Below are 14206 nucleotides of genomic sequence, written 5' to 3' on the forward strand. Positions count from 1 at the left end.
AATTTCCTTGCTTACTCACTTTCTTAGAGACTTAATTTTGTTTTCTTTTAGCCATTGATGCACCGTCCAACCTGCGTTTCCTGGCCACCACACCCAACTCCTTGCTGGTATCATGGCAGCCACCCCGTGCCAGGATTACTGGTTACATCATCAAGTATGAGAAACCTGGGTCCCCTCCCAGAGAAGTGGTCCCTCGTCCTCGCCCTGGTGTCACAGAGGCTACTATTACTGGTATTGGGGTTTCCGTGTTGCCCAGTTCCTCCAGACTTCCTAGGACACACAAAATGCTTTGCAGGTTCCAACTATGTCTTTGATGCTGTATCACGAGAACAAGAAGCCCTATTTCCAGCGCCTTCAAAAAGCTTTCTCTGTGGAGGTGCTGTAGGGCTCAATACATCTCAAAAGGCATGAATTCATGAAAATGCAGTAATTCTAATACTGTCATAATGGCATAACTGGAATCTTTTTATTGGCTGTATATTCGCCAAATACTTGTCAGTCCAGTCCTAGAAAAAGACAGTTTTCACAACAAGGTAGCTAATTGTGATCCTGTCCTCCAATGAGCTCCCTAAAGATCTGATGATCATACAGGATGTGCCAGATTGCCACCTGCCATTGCCTTCATTTCCTAGTTTCACAGACTGAGTCTTGAGGCAAAGTGATTCCCATCCACCCATATTGGAGAGAATGCCTGGAATGGAGAATAAGAATTGTCCATTTCAGTGGGAAAGATCAAAAGCCCTGGTATTATTTTTGTTCCAGGAGATTAAAATTTTAAACTATGTACAGGAAATAAATATCTGGATTTTCGAATCATATAGAACACAGAGAAACCAGAAAGAGACATTGCTGTTTTAGAAATTTTGGGAGCAGGAAAGTAGAATCAGATGTGGAAGGGAGTTGAATTGGATACTTCCTGCAGGGACCACACAAAGAGTGGCCACTTTCTTCTAGAGTACTTACCTGTAGTCTAACTTTTCATGATCCTGCCACTAAGGACCATCTGGTTATTAGGCCTAAGTAGATTCATGTGTATAATCTGGAATGATCTCTCCCAAATGTATCTTCTACTGGTGGTTTATGATGCTGATAGATTTCCTTGAATTCAAAAGGGCAAATAAGACCGCATATTAAAGGAATACCCACAAAAGGTTAGCATAAAAGTGTTCACTCAGGTGTCAGATTTGGTAGGAATATTATTAATTTACCAAGTGGTCATCATATGCAGAGCATTTGGGTTTTGTAGGAAAAAAGTGAAGACTCTTTTACCTATCAGAAGGCCAAAGGCCAGCTAGAGAGAGGATGCTTGCTTCCCAGTAGCATCTCCTGGTAAGATCAGCTTCCATTTGACTAGCTGAGCACACAGACATAACACGATGATCTGTCCTTCCATCAGGTCTGGAACCAGGTACTGAGTATACCATCCAAGTCATTGCCCTCAAGAACAACCAGAAGAGTGAGCCTCTGATTGGAAGGAAAAAGACAGGTAAAGGGCACCTTCCGGGTAGGAAGATAATCAAGACAAAACTAATTATAAGCGATAAATTTTGCAGTGAAAAGGTTCTCGAGGTTTTGATATCTTTCTCGTGGAAATTTTTTCTTAAACAGCTTAACATGTATGTTGTGCTCTTAGGTATCATGAATAACCTAACATAATCAGCAGCATTCAGTTTTATTTTTTTCTTAGCCAGTCAATATAAAGCCTTTTATTCACCTTTAAAAAATTTACGCCAGTTATTAAAGTGTAAAAACCAGGTTACTATTATTGCTATTCTTCTATACCTTCTGTTGAAGTTAATGTTAAACAAACAAACAAAAAAAAAAAAGTAGAGAGAATAATCCTTCCCATTGGTTTTTATTTATTATTTGGTTTCTGAAACCTGAACTAAATAATCTCTTCAACTTTACGAATCCAATTGCAGTTTAATTTGAAGAAAATGCTATATTGATGCTGATAGGAGAATTTTAGAAATAAACATGAATGTACTTTTATTTACTTTTACCATTTCAATTCATGAAAAACTGTTGAGTCAAACCTCTGGAACTCCCTCATACTTCAGATGCTGAAATAATTACTTTGGATTCTGTTCTGTATCATATGATTCTCAAATGAAAAAAAGAAGAAAAAAGCCTGCACATTTCAATTCCATTAGGCTTAATTTGAGCAGAAGTAGCTTCTTTGGGGCTCAGCGGTTCAAAGCTTTATGTGTATGATAAATTCATACTAATGCTTTTTCATTCTAAACTATAAAGAAACCTTTCAGAAAAATCATAAAGATTTCTTTTTGGAAAAAGTGTTTTGTGATCTCAGAACTGCTAATTTTCTAGGGGCTTTGGTCAGATTGATAAACAGTCATTGTTGCCTGAATTGATAATGACTACTGCTGCTACTTTTGGGAGCTTAACACGCTTTGCTTTTTTGGCTCTAACCTCTCTCGGCTAGATGAGCTTCCCCAACTGGTAACCCTTCCACACCCCAATCTTCACGGACCAGAGATCTTGGATGTTCCCTCCACAGTTCAAAAGACCCCTTTCATCAGCCCTGGGTATGACACTGGAAACGGTATTCAGCTTCCTGGCACTTCTGGTCAGCAGCCCAGTGTTGGGCAACAAATGATCTTTGAGGAGCATGGTTTTAGGCGCACCACACCGCCCACAACGGCCACCCCTGTAAGGCATAGGCCAAGACCATATCCGCCGAATGTAAATGAGGAGATCCAAGTTGGTCATGTCCCCAGGGGAGACGTAGACCATCACCTCTACCCCCACGTTCTGGGACTCAATCCAAATGCCTCTACAGGACAAGAAGCTCTCTCTCAGACAACCATCTCTTGGACCCCATTCCAAGAAAGCTCTGAGTATATCATTTCATGTCATCCAGTTGGCATTGATGAAGAACCCTTACAGGTAATTGCTTTTCCTCTTTACTTCTGAGTAGCCTGGAAATAAGTAAGCTAGGTAACTGAAGTGACCAGAGCTCTATTAGAAAGGGGCTCTCTTTCTAGGACCTTTTAGAAAGGTGGCACGCTTAAGCCCTGATTCCTCTTTTTGAAATTTCAGTATGCCTTACTTTGTGGGATGTGCCAAAGAGTATCATTAGCTTTTGTTTAGGAGAGAAAATAAAATAATTTCTATTATTCTCACACATTTGAAGTTCCTTAGTAATACTGACAAAGAAATTATCTGAGAAAAGAGAGATAAATATCCTGCCTTAACTTAAATTTGTGCAACAAGGACTAAAATTGCCATCCTTGGGACACCTGGCTGGCTCAGTGGGAAGAGTATGTGACTCTTGATCTCAGGCTCGTGAGTTGGAGCCTCACACTGAGTAGAGAGATTACTTTAGAAATAAAGTAAATCTACTTTAGATTTACTACCTTAGAAATCTTTAGAAATAAATAAATAACCACCTTATAGTTTGTCCATGAAAAATCCCATTATCTACAGTATGTCTAAGGAGAAAGAACTTAAGTGAAGCCATGCATATCAGCTGTTACAAGTGATGGATTCTCTAAAACTTTTATTCTTTGGCTTGTTGGTATCAGTTTTTATTGTGTTCTCATTTTTAGAAAGTGGCAGAATTAAAAAAAAAACTGACTACACTGTGAAAGATTTATGAGCTTAGTAAAAGATGAGTTTGAGGATTTGCCAAAATGCTTTAAGACCCCCATATGGGGGTCACATGCCACCTCTCATAGGATGAACAGATGTCCCTCTTGGTAGTGTCTGCATTTTATGTAAAAGACATAATGAAAGTTTCCAGTGAGCTTCCATAGACCTGCGATCGCAGTACAATGAAGAGGAGGCTAGCTATTGATTTACTGAGGGCTCCTGGTAACTAGGGAGCACATAGGGTAGATTTTTGGCGGGTCAAAAAGACGGGCTCTCCCCCAAGTTCCATTTGTCTCCATGGCTAGATCGGGACCCTCCCACCATCCTTCCTTGTTTGCTTTATTTCCATAGTGCAGGTTATTGATAAGAGAATAGGGCAAGTCACATCAGTTCTGCACTATAACGCTTTCTCCATCACTTTGGATGTGCCGATAATTGCAGTTCCGAGTTCCTGGAACTTCGGCCAGTGCCACTCTGACAGGCCTTACCAGAGGGGCCACCTACAACATCATAGTGGAGGCACTGAAAGACCACAAGAGACACAAGGTTCGGGAGGAGGTCGTTACCGTGGGCAACTCTGGTACGTGAAGGCCTGGTCACGCAGGCACAGGCTCCCCTCTGGACTACCCCAGAGACCCTTTCTCTCTTGACTCACTGTTCCTTTGTTGCTGTTTGTCTTTTAACGTTGGGAATCAATGCCATGAAGTAAATGAGCAACTTTAAATGCAATGATTTTTCCCTTATGGTATCCTAGTATCTTTGGAAAATAGTCTCAAACCCTGATATCATAATAGACCTGGAAAGGACCTCAAATATTATTTAATCCAACATTCAGACTCCTGCTAGTGAATATCTGAACTGATACAGGGCATAAGTCTCCTGATCTCTTTTCCCAGACTCTTAGCATCTCACCACGTCGCTGCCTCTTCAGTGATTTTTAAGTACCGGAACTGATTACCTATCAAGGAAAGTCCCTATCTGCAGACATTCCCTATCAGCTGGCTTTTGTTCCTCATGTAAAATGCTACCAACATAGCCCACTTCTGTTCAAAGAGCTCCCTTATTCCAATGTTATTTCAATTTCTTTTTCTGATTATGTAGGCTCAAAGCCGAAATAGAGGTTAAATGGTCACTGACTCCTCTTTGTAGCACCTGCAAAGTCCTTTTAAGCCAGTAGTGTATTACCAGCCTTTCCAGCCTGCATTAGCTAAAGATTCACCAAGAAACAGGACATAGGGAATAATCAAAACCATGAATCTTCCATCTTCCCACCAGAGGGTTCTCTATTCCACATCAGCTGGGAGTGCTAAATTCTATCCCTGTCAAATGACGGGCTTTATTCCTAGGGTCATTACCAAATGTATAGTGACAGATGACCATGCTATTTTACATGTAAAACTGCCTGTGAAGTTAAGCAGTTGACTGTTTGGTGGGGGGTTGGCGGGGGGGCATCATCTTGTGCTTGTTGTGTTATGTATCCATGGTAATGCGTGCCCTCTGCCTTGCGTGGTTTTACTAGTAACAAGCCACGTGAAAGGAATTTTCAAAAGCATAGAGGTCTTTGGGCTTTTCTCCATCATTTTTTTTTTAAAGATTCCATCTCCATAACTTAAGTCAGGTGGAATTTTAATGCCTGGCTATTTTTAGGAGGGTTACCAAATCCCTAGTAACACTTCAGGCTCCTTTCATTTTTTTTCCCCCGACCCTGCATCCCCAGCAGCAGAATTCTGCATTCCAGCCAGGTTCTCCTGGCTCTCAGACATGTCAGACTTCTTAGCTTCTCCCAAACTCTAGTTTCTTCCAGGGTGATGCCTTTTAAACTATTAGGCCCCTTGAACCATCTATCGCTTTTGAGCTTTTGATTTTTGCACTGTAAAAAGAAAGAGACCCAGTGGGATTCAAAGTCACCGAAGTTAGTTTATTTAATTTTTAGAAAATCACTGGAAGCATGCTTTGTTTGCACAGATTACTTTAAGCTTTCTCAAAACACAAAGACCAAGATCTTAGGCAACATGAAGAGACCTCATTACTAATTCCTAAGTCATTCATATCCCTTGCTTTCTCTTATTTGGAACAGTTGATTTTATTGCTAAAGTAAAGCAGTCCTACTACTATGATAATAATGTACAAAACTTAGGATGTTTGCACTATTATGCAAAAGCTGTAATAATAAAAGTGAATATTGCATTCTAATGGTATATAAGAATAGCTGAGACTTTTGCATTAAAAGCAAAAGATGCTCTCAGGGGTGCCTGGATGGCTGAGTCCTTAAGCATCTGGCTTAGGCTCAGGTCATGATCTCGCAGTTTGTGAGTTTGAGCTTTACATCGGGCTCTGTGCTGACAGCTCAGAGCCTGGAGCCTGCTTCAGATTCTGTGTCTCCCTCTCTCTCTCTGCCCCTTCCCTGCTCACTTACTCTCTCTCTCTCTCTCTCTCAAAAATAAACATTATAAATAAATAGATAAATAAATAAAAAGAAAACGCAATCGATGCTCTCTAATGTTCTTTCTTTGGTGAGCACTTCTTAAGTGTTGGCAATGGACCAGTGCTTTGAATCCATGATATCATGTCATCTTCACAAGATCCTGAGCAGGTAGATGTATTTTTATTATTATCCCGTGTTGCAGGTGAGGGAAATAAGACAGAGAAATACGAAGTAACCAGCTTAAGGTCACTCAGGCACATGCAGAGAGACCTTCCAGCCTCTGCGCCCCACTCAGATTCTGAACTAGCTTAAAATGCCTTGAGATGGGTTCCATGTGCTATAGACTAATTTTGCCAGAAATGAGGATTTTTTAGAAGTGACAGCAAAAATGAAATGTGGGCTCCTTTTAAGGTGCTTGGGTAAGTGTTCCCAGCAGCACCTAAGCATTGTTTATTAATAAGAGCAGCTGCTGCATTGGATAGAACGGAGGTACGTTTCTTACTGCTGCTTGGATATCTGGTTTATACTAAGTCATTATAACAAGAATTAAGTTTTTTCCTTATGGTCCCAAACCACCAATATGATGTCTTTTTTTTCTTTTTCCTCCTTTTCTTCATGTAGTCGACCAAGGCCTAAACCAACCTACAGATGACTCGTGCTTCGACCCCTACACGGTTTCCCATTATGCCGTTGGAGAGGAGTGGGAGCGGTTATCTGAATCTGGCTTTAAGCTCTCGTGCCAGTGCTTGGGCTTTGGCAGTGGGCATTTCAGATGCGACTCCTCTAGTGAGTAGCTTGCTTTGTCCATCTCCTCCAGTTCCAGGCGTTAACACAGTGTGCCAAGCAGGCATGTTTGGCAGACACGGGCTCTTCCAAACATGAAGCAAATGAGGGGAGACTGCTGGACCCAAAGTAACATTTTGCATCATAAAAAATGATGGGAAATTTTACTTGTTGACTCTTGCCTCATTTCCAGGGTTTTGGGTCAATATGACTGTTAATTAAGAATATATTTGTGATGGTGATATGATTTTTTTAGGAAAATTTTCTGTTAAGATAATAAAACCAAACTCTCTGGAGCCAAGTTTAATGAAGAGTAGCAGAGACACAAAAGGATCCCAAATCTTTTTTAATCCTTAATGTTGAGTGAGCTCATAGGAGAACATAATGCCCATACTCTCTTTCAACACAAACCAAACATACACATATCATAAAATATATACAGTCTCATGCATACACACCCTAATATCCCACATACATGTACACTTCAGGTAGCTTGAATCTTGCCATGTAATGTAGAGAACAGATGATCGTCTATACATAATTAAGAATCAACTTCAATTGAAACATACTAGATTTTCAAACTATAAAAAGATTTTAATTATGTTTTCAGTTAAAATATTCCTAGGAATGATTTATTATGCTTTGAAATTTGACATTAGAGTTTATAAAACTCTCATTTGTGCTTTGTTTTTAGGGGATGTGATTATTACGGACAATTGGTTTTTTTTTAATAGGTGTTAACCATTATGGCTTATGAATGAGCCTCCTACAGACATAGCCAGAAATCGTATTTGGGGAAATCCAACATAATAGATTTTTAGGAGATTTTTCAGACTAAACTATGAAATGGTTTAATTCAGACTAACATATGAAGACAACTAATGTTTTCGAATCAGACTGGTATGCCTGACCATCCGAAAATGGAAAGACAGAGCAGATGTATCCTATGCCATTTAGTAGGAGTTGGAGGTTTTAGCATTTGGCATCATTTAGGTGGCTTTTCATTTCTGAAACTGAACTATTTTAAGTTTGTATATTTATTTCCAAGCTAAGTACTTAGGCTCAAGAGTGACAGCAGAACTATAAGGTGATTTATATGATTCTTCGGCTCAACTTACATATCCTTTGCTTAGATGTCACAATTGTCAATTTAAGGAAGGACTGACTTGATAAAAGGGAAGAAGTGATGTGCTGTTATACACGTTTCTGAGGTGCGTTTTGTTTTAGGGTAAACCTTGGAGATTAAAAAGACATCTTTTATGTATAGTAAAGATATAGAACTGTGACTTTAGATGTTCCTCAGAACGAGCCTTGTTTGTAGGGATGATAACCAGTGATTTATCATTTTGCTTGTTTTTGTTTTGTCTTGATATACAGGCTCATTCCTTTACTCTTTACAAGAAACAGGCTGTGATTGGTAGAAACCAGCTGAACTTTGTTTTTTGGTTAATAGGACTACTTTGTATCCAGGTTCTCTGCAAATCCAAAAAGTGACTTTTCATCTCTGATCCATTCCCAGAAGACTATTTAAATCCTACTTTGGTTTTCAGTAATTTAAACCTTAAGAGTGAGAATGCAAATGAAGGTCACTGACAATTCTTGTGACATGATTTTGGCAGAATATACTGCATCTTAAAGCAGCCTAGAAAATGTGAAACAGTAAAGATAATGTTTTTAAATCCAACCAAAAAGTGGTTTGTCATGGAGATCATGACTTTCAACTTTTCTTGCCACTCCTTCCAGGTGCCTGGCTTTTGAAATCCTGTGACACGTCCCAGTACATGCACTGTTTTGCGAGTCAGAACACACTGGTAACTCTGCCTCTGATTTTCCCCACCCCGCAGAATGGTGCCATGACAATGGCGTGAACTACAAGATTGGAGAGAAGTGGGATCGTCAGGGGGAGAATGGTCAGATGATGAGCTGCACCTGTCTTGGAAATGGAAAAGGAGAATTCAAGTGTGATCCTCGTACGTTGCCACACATCATTTTTAGGGCCTTATCAAGCACCCCCACTTTTATTACTGAGCTGTAGCTCTCATTCACAGAAATGATTGGAGACTTTAGGTATCCTTGAGGAGGGAGCCGTGGGTTTGTTAATCTTTCGATTTGGGAAAGTGGAGACAAGCTTCAAAAATGAGCCATGATTTAATGTTATTACAGGGCACATGAGCACTTTTCCTGCCTGAGTATTTTGACCATAATCTGCAGTGAAATATTACGAGGAAGCTTTATGTATGGTTCTTTAGATTCAACTTTTTAAAAAAAAATTTTTTTTTTTTATTTCTAGGAGAGAGAGAAAGAGAGACAGCGTGAGCAGGGGAGGGTCAGAGAGAGAGGGAGATACAGACTCTGAAATAGGCTCCAGGCTCTGAGCTGGCAGTCCGCACAGAGCCCGATGCGGGGCTTGAACCCACGAACCGCGAGATCATGACCTAAGCGAAAGTCGGACGCTTAACCGACTAAGCCACCCAGGCGCCCCTAGATTCAACTTTTAAAACATGAACCTTATCCAGTTTATCAGATTTTGTTTCTGGAAGTGCTGCCCTAACGTCTGTACAGCAGTACCTCTCTTAACAATGGTTCCCACAAACATGGAGGATTTTTGGCTGTGATGATACACATTTTGGAAATAGAACCCACCCCTATGTATAAAGGTGAAGTCTGTATTATTCTCAGTCTTACATGAGCTTCTGACTTGTGTCTCCACGCAGACGAGGCAACGTGCTATGATGACGGGAAGACGTACCATGTAGGAGAACAGTGGCAGAAGGAATATCTTGGTGCCATTTGCTCCTGCACGTGCTTCGGAGGACAGCGGGTAAAGCCTGCCTCCCTGCAATTTAGATAAGACAAAGGGGAGGCTCCTGCACCGGTGATTAAGGGGTCTGCATCCTGTGTGTGTGCTATACACAAAGGCATGGTAGAGCCCCTTAGGAGGGTAGAAATCCCTCATTTCCTATTGGCACATCGCTTCCAATATTAGGCCCTTCTAGACTCCTTCCATTTCTTCCCTCCATGGCTCTGTCCCCACCTGAGGACCCAGCGCAACCCATGGAAACTACTCTGATCTCTTCCACCCCAGTGGGTAGGTGGGGAGGGAGAAACTATGAGGCACTCTCTGTCTCTCATTAACTCTTACAAAGGACTGTGAGCATAGAACTCAGGCATTTCTGGTAAATGGTTGGTACAGAAATGTGTGATGGAAAGTTAACTTTTAGACTGTGGTCTCACTTCATCATCTCCTCATTATTTATGCACATGAAACCTTTCATTTGTGACACCTGCTCTAAAGAAAGTGCTAAATGAAACACTTAAGACAGCCGTGGAAATTGTTACTTTTCTATGTGTGAAAAAGCCAGATTCAGTGATTTGTAAGTAGATATTTACCTGTATTAGGTATTATGAGGGAATATGCTCTTTTTAAAGTTTTATTTATTTATTTTTGAGAGAGAGGGAGAGAGTGAGAGCAAGCAAGGGAGAGGCAGAGAGAGAGAGAGTGAATCCCAAGCAGGCTTTGCACCACCAGCGCAGAGCCCGCCATGGAGCTCAAACTCTTAAACTGTGAGATAATGACTAGAGCCGAAATCAAGAGTCAGATGCCTAACCTGAGCCAACCAGGTGCCCCAGGAATACACTTTTAAATGGAGTAATATGTCTGGAATATTTAAGTGACAGTAGAAGAAAGAAAGTGATTATATTATTTAAGGCTCTTTTGGTTATGAGAGGAAAGCTCAATTCAGGTTGATTTAGGCAAAAAAAGACTCAACAAAACTGAAGAGTCCAGGGTCTATCAGCCTCAGGGAGGCTCTAGCGGTGGCACAGAGTCTCTTACTCTCTCATATGCTTTGTTCCTTTGCTTTGGCTTTGTTTCATAGACACTCCTACTGATAGTGAGAAAGATGACCTCTGTCAGCTCCATATTTATCACCTACAGGCTTAGGAGCAACAATGAAGAGAACATGTTCTAGCAACAGTGTCAGAGAGGAGTTTCAGTGGCCCAGCTCGGCCCTGTTCCCATCTCTCATCCCACATCTGGCCAGATGAAAGGCTACAGTGCACACTGGCCATGGAAATTTAGGAAGGAAGTGAAAACAGGAGGAGATGGCCAGGAGTCACTCAGCTGGGTGGCAGTCCCAGATCCACTGGCAGTTCAGCTTGTGGCTCTCCCACTCGCTCTGAGCCAGTCACTCTGTGGGTCTGAGTTGCCTTATCTGTAAAATGAGGGCGTTTGTTGCTGTGATCTCAAGTCCATTTAATTTTTTTTTTTCAAGTCCATTTTAAAAAGCCCTAGGATTCTAGGAAAACCTCCCTGTCTTCTAGTGCCGAAAGAAGTTGGGGACCAAAGAAGTTGGGACTTACTTAGGAAGTTGGGACCGCAATGAATCTTAGCAGATGGGAGGGGATTGAATAGGGAGAGAGAAGGGACATTTCAGGAAAAGCATAAATAGACAGGGGCAATTATAAGATATGAGTAATAAGCCCAAATGTATTCTATCAGTTATAAATGCATAAAATCCTCATCAAAGCTCCCTTAGTGGTTAATCACTTATAGCTTATCCTTTGCCAGTGTGTGTAAGACCTGAACATCTTCTTTAACACAAGCACTGATTGTGATGTCCTCATCTGACTTCATGCCTGTGTTCTCTCAGGGCTGGCGCTGTGACAACTGCCGAAGACCAGGGGCTGAACCTGGTCACGAAGGCTCCACCGGCCACTACAACCAGTACTCACAGAGATACCATCAGAGAACAAACACTGTATGTGCACTGCATTTTGAGTGTTTCTCCCCTAAATGCAGTTAGGCACCCAGTAGGGAGTCTTTTTCTGTAGCTACTTTTCTTCTGAATGAACCAAATATTCTTAATTTTTAAAAACATCTTTTAAATGACTTGAGTAGAATACAGTACCCTATGACATAATTTAGGCTCAAATTTATTAAACTCTTGAATATCTCCTATTGCCTGGTACATTGCTAATAAGTTCTTGAAGCTAGAAATCTTCTGTCTATAAGTAGTTGTCATAAAAGCCTCCCTGCCTTTTTTTCTGTACACTTTACAGGATTTTTTTGGTAAATGTTTCTTCTATTTTAACACAGTGCTGCTTTTTTTTTCCTTTTCTGTTTTAACAGAATGTCAACTGCCCAATTGAGTGCTTCATGCCTTTAGATGTCCAGGCTGACAGAGAAGATTCCCGAGAGTAATATTTTCAACCCTGAGAAACAAGCATGCATTCTCTGCCAAGGTCCATCCAAACTGGAGTGATGTTAGCAGACCCCATCTTAGAGTGTTTCTTTCTTAAGCCCTTTGCTCTGGAGTGACTTCTCCAGCTTCAGCTCAACTCACAGCTTCTCCAAGCATCACCCTGGGAGTGTTTTGAGACTTTTCTCATAAATGGAGGCAGTACATTGCAAGTTCTGCTCCGAAATATTCAATACCGCTCAGTATTTTAAATGAAATGATTCTAACTTGTGATTTGGGATCAATAGGGAAGCACAGGCACCAACCAACATACAAAATGTATTGAAATTATATTCCCAAAATTTTAAGTAGGAAAGTTACCCAAACACTTCTGCTTCCACTTAACTGGCCTGCAATATTTAGGGACGGCATGTCCTTGTAACTGTGATATTTGAAATATCCACAGTATTCACCTTTTCCAAATGACTCTAGTAATGGTCTAGAGATATCTTTCTCTTACCTGTTATTTATCAATTTTTCCCAGTATTTTTATATGGAAAACGTTGTATTGAAGACACTTGGTATGCAGTTGGTAAGAGGAATTTGGTATAATTATGGTTGGTGATTATTTTTTATACTGTATGTGCCAAAGCTTTACTACTGTGGAAAAACAACTGTTTAATAAAAGATTTACATTCCACAACTTGAATGTCGTGGCTTTTTTGTATAAAGGAATTTGGGGTAAAGAAGAACGCCCATGAATGTTCCTTTTCAGGGGTGCCTGGGTGGCTCAGTCAATTAGGTGTCTGACTTTGACTCAGGTCACGATCTCATGGTCTGTGAGTTCCAGCCCCGTGTTGGGTTCTGTGCTGATGGCTCAGAGCCGGAAGCCTGCATCGCATTCTTTGTCTCCCTCTCTCTCGGCTCCTCCCCTGCTCACGCTGTCTCTCTCTCTCAGAAATAAATAAACAGTAATAAAAATAAATGAATGTTCTTTTTCAATTCAGCAAACATTGGAAAACCTGTATGTACAGCTTCCTCCTTGGCGATTTACATACAAAATTTTCTAAATCTGCCACTACAAAAACAGATGCATTCTTATCATTTCTTCTCTTCAGTAATGGAGCTAGTTTTATATTTCTGCTTTACCAGATTTCAGTGGACTCAAATATTTAACTTGCTGGCTGGTGGGATCGAAAGCATCTTTAGTTGTTCTTTTCCAGCTATCATTCTTCCTTCCCTCCCCTCTCCATTCCATCCTCATTGAACAAACATCCATTCAAAGAGTTTACCTGCAAGGAAAATAAAAGGAGGACTGTGATGTTAACACTCCTTGAATAATGTATTGAAGAGCCTAAAATTAAGGCCTCCATTAAGAGCAACCTCGGGCTGCATGTAGCCAGTTCCAGGAAAAGCCTCAGATTGTTCAAGGCTAAAGCCATCCTCAGACTGCCCTCAGATCAGCTAATCAAAAAAAAAAAACAAAAACAAAAAAACAAAAAAACATTCCTATGGTCTGAGTCAAGGCTGGGAACTGCAAACAGTTATTTTATACAAACTAGCCAATCACTCACCGCTTGCCTGAACCCCACGTGGGCCCTTTGAACTCACCTCATAACTGGTCATTTTCAAAGGATTCTCAAAAGTCATGATTGGGTCCCACCAAAAGTAATGAACACCTCACAGATACTGAATGGTCAAAGCTGTTACCATGGGTACTGTACAATTGTAATTGGTGCTTAGATGATGATGCTATATGTACTCTAACACCCCCATCACTTACTCCTTAAAAATCCTGTTCACTATTGTTCTTCGCTTCACCTTGCTGCCACGACACCGGTAGGTGGGTGAGCCCCTGCTCGAGCTTGTAATAAAGACCCTTTTGTATTTGCATTGGTGTCGGCTCCTTGGTGGTCTCTGGGGACTCGCGAATAGGGCACAACAGTATCCTAGAGGAGTTCTGTCTTAGGGAGATGCTGTGATAGAAGAATCTCAACCCAGCTCCGCTTGCTTCCTGCCAGCTGACACTTTTGGGGTACCCCAGCAGAGCACGAACAGTTTGCACACTCCTGATCTACAGAGGACATCTCCTTTTCAGTTTAACTTTGGGGAAACAACAAAACTTTGAGATTAAATCCAGCATCTAAATAGTGGCACTGGAAACAGTTGATTTTTAATTAGTGAAATATTTGTAATTCATAACATA

General features: G+C 40.9%; 1 protein-coding gene across 13 annotated transcripts in view; it reads left to right on the forward strand.

Annotated features, from left to right (window-relative positions):
- FN1 (fibronectin 1) overlaps positions 1-12709 on the forward strand; it is a 68071-nt gene extending 55362 nt beyond the window's left edge. For 4 of the 13 annotated variants that reach the window (XM_039233123.1, XM_039233111.1, XM_039233114.1 and 1 more), the window contains 9 exons: positions 52-231; positions 1397-1486; positions 2444-2907; positions 4054-4192; positions 6659-6823; positions 8665-8790; positions 9535-9641; positions 11473-11580; positions 11952-12709. In XM_039233123.1, coding sequence (XP_039089054.1) covers positions 52-231; positions 1397-1486; positions 2444-2907; positions 4054-4192; positions 6659-6823; positions 8665-8790; positions 9535-9641; positions 11473-11580; positions 11952-12023 — 1451 coding nt within the window. In that variant the 3' untranslated portion in view covers positions 12024-12709. The remainder of the gene's footprint in view (positions 1-51; positions 232-1396; positions 1487-2443; positions 2908-4053; positions 4193-6658; positions 6824-8664; positions 8791-9534; positions 9642-11472; positions 11581-11951) is intronic. The other 9 variants (XM_039233112.1, XM_039233116.1, XM_039233117.1 and 6 more) reach the window with 3 other exon arrangements.
- Positions 12710-14206: the final 1497 nt, after the last annotated feature.

Source organism: Hyaena hyaena, unplaced genomic scaffold, assembly GCF_003009895.1.
Source record: "Hyaena hyaena isolate Hyena2069 unplaced genomic scaffold, ASM300989v1 scaffold_71, whole genome shotgun sequence".
In the NCBI taxonomy this organism is placed as follows: domain Eukaryota; kingdom Metazoa; phylum Chordata; class Mammalia; order Carnivora; family Hyaenidae; genus Hyaena; species Hyaena hyaena.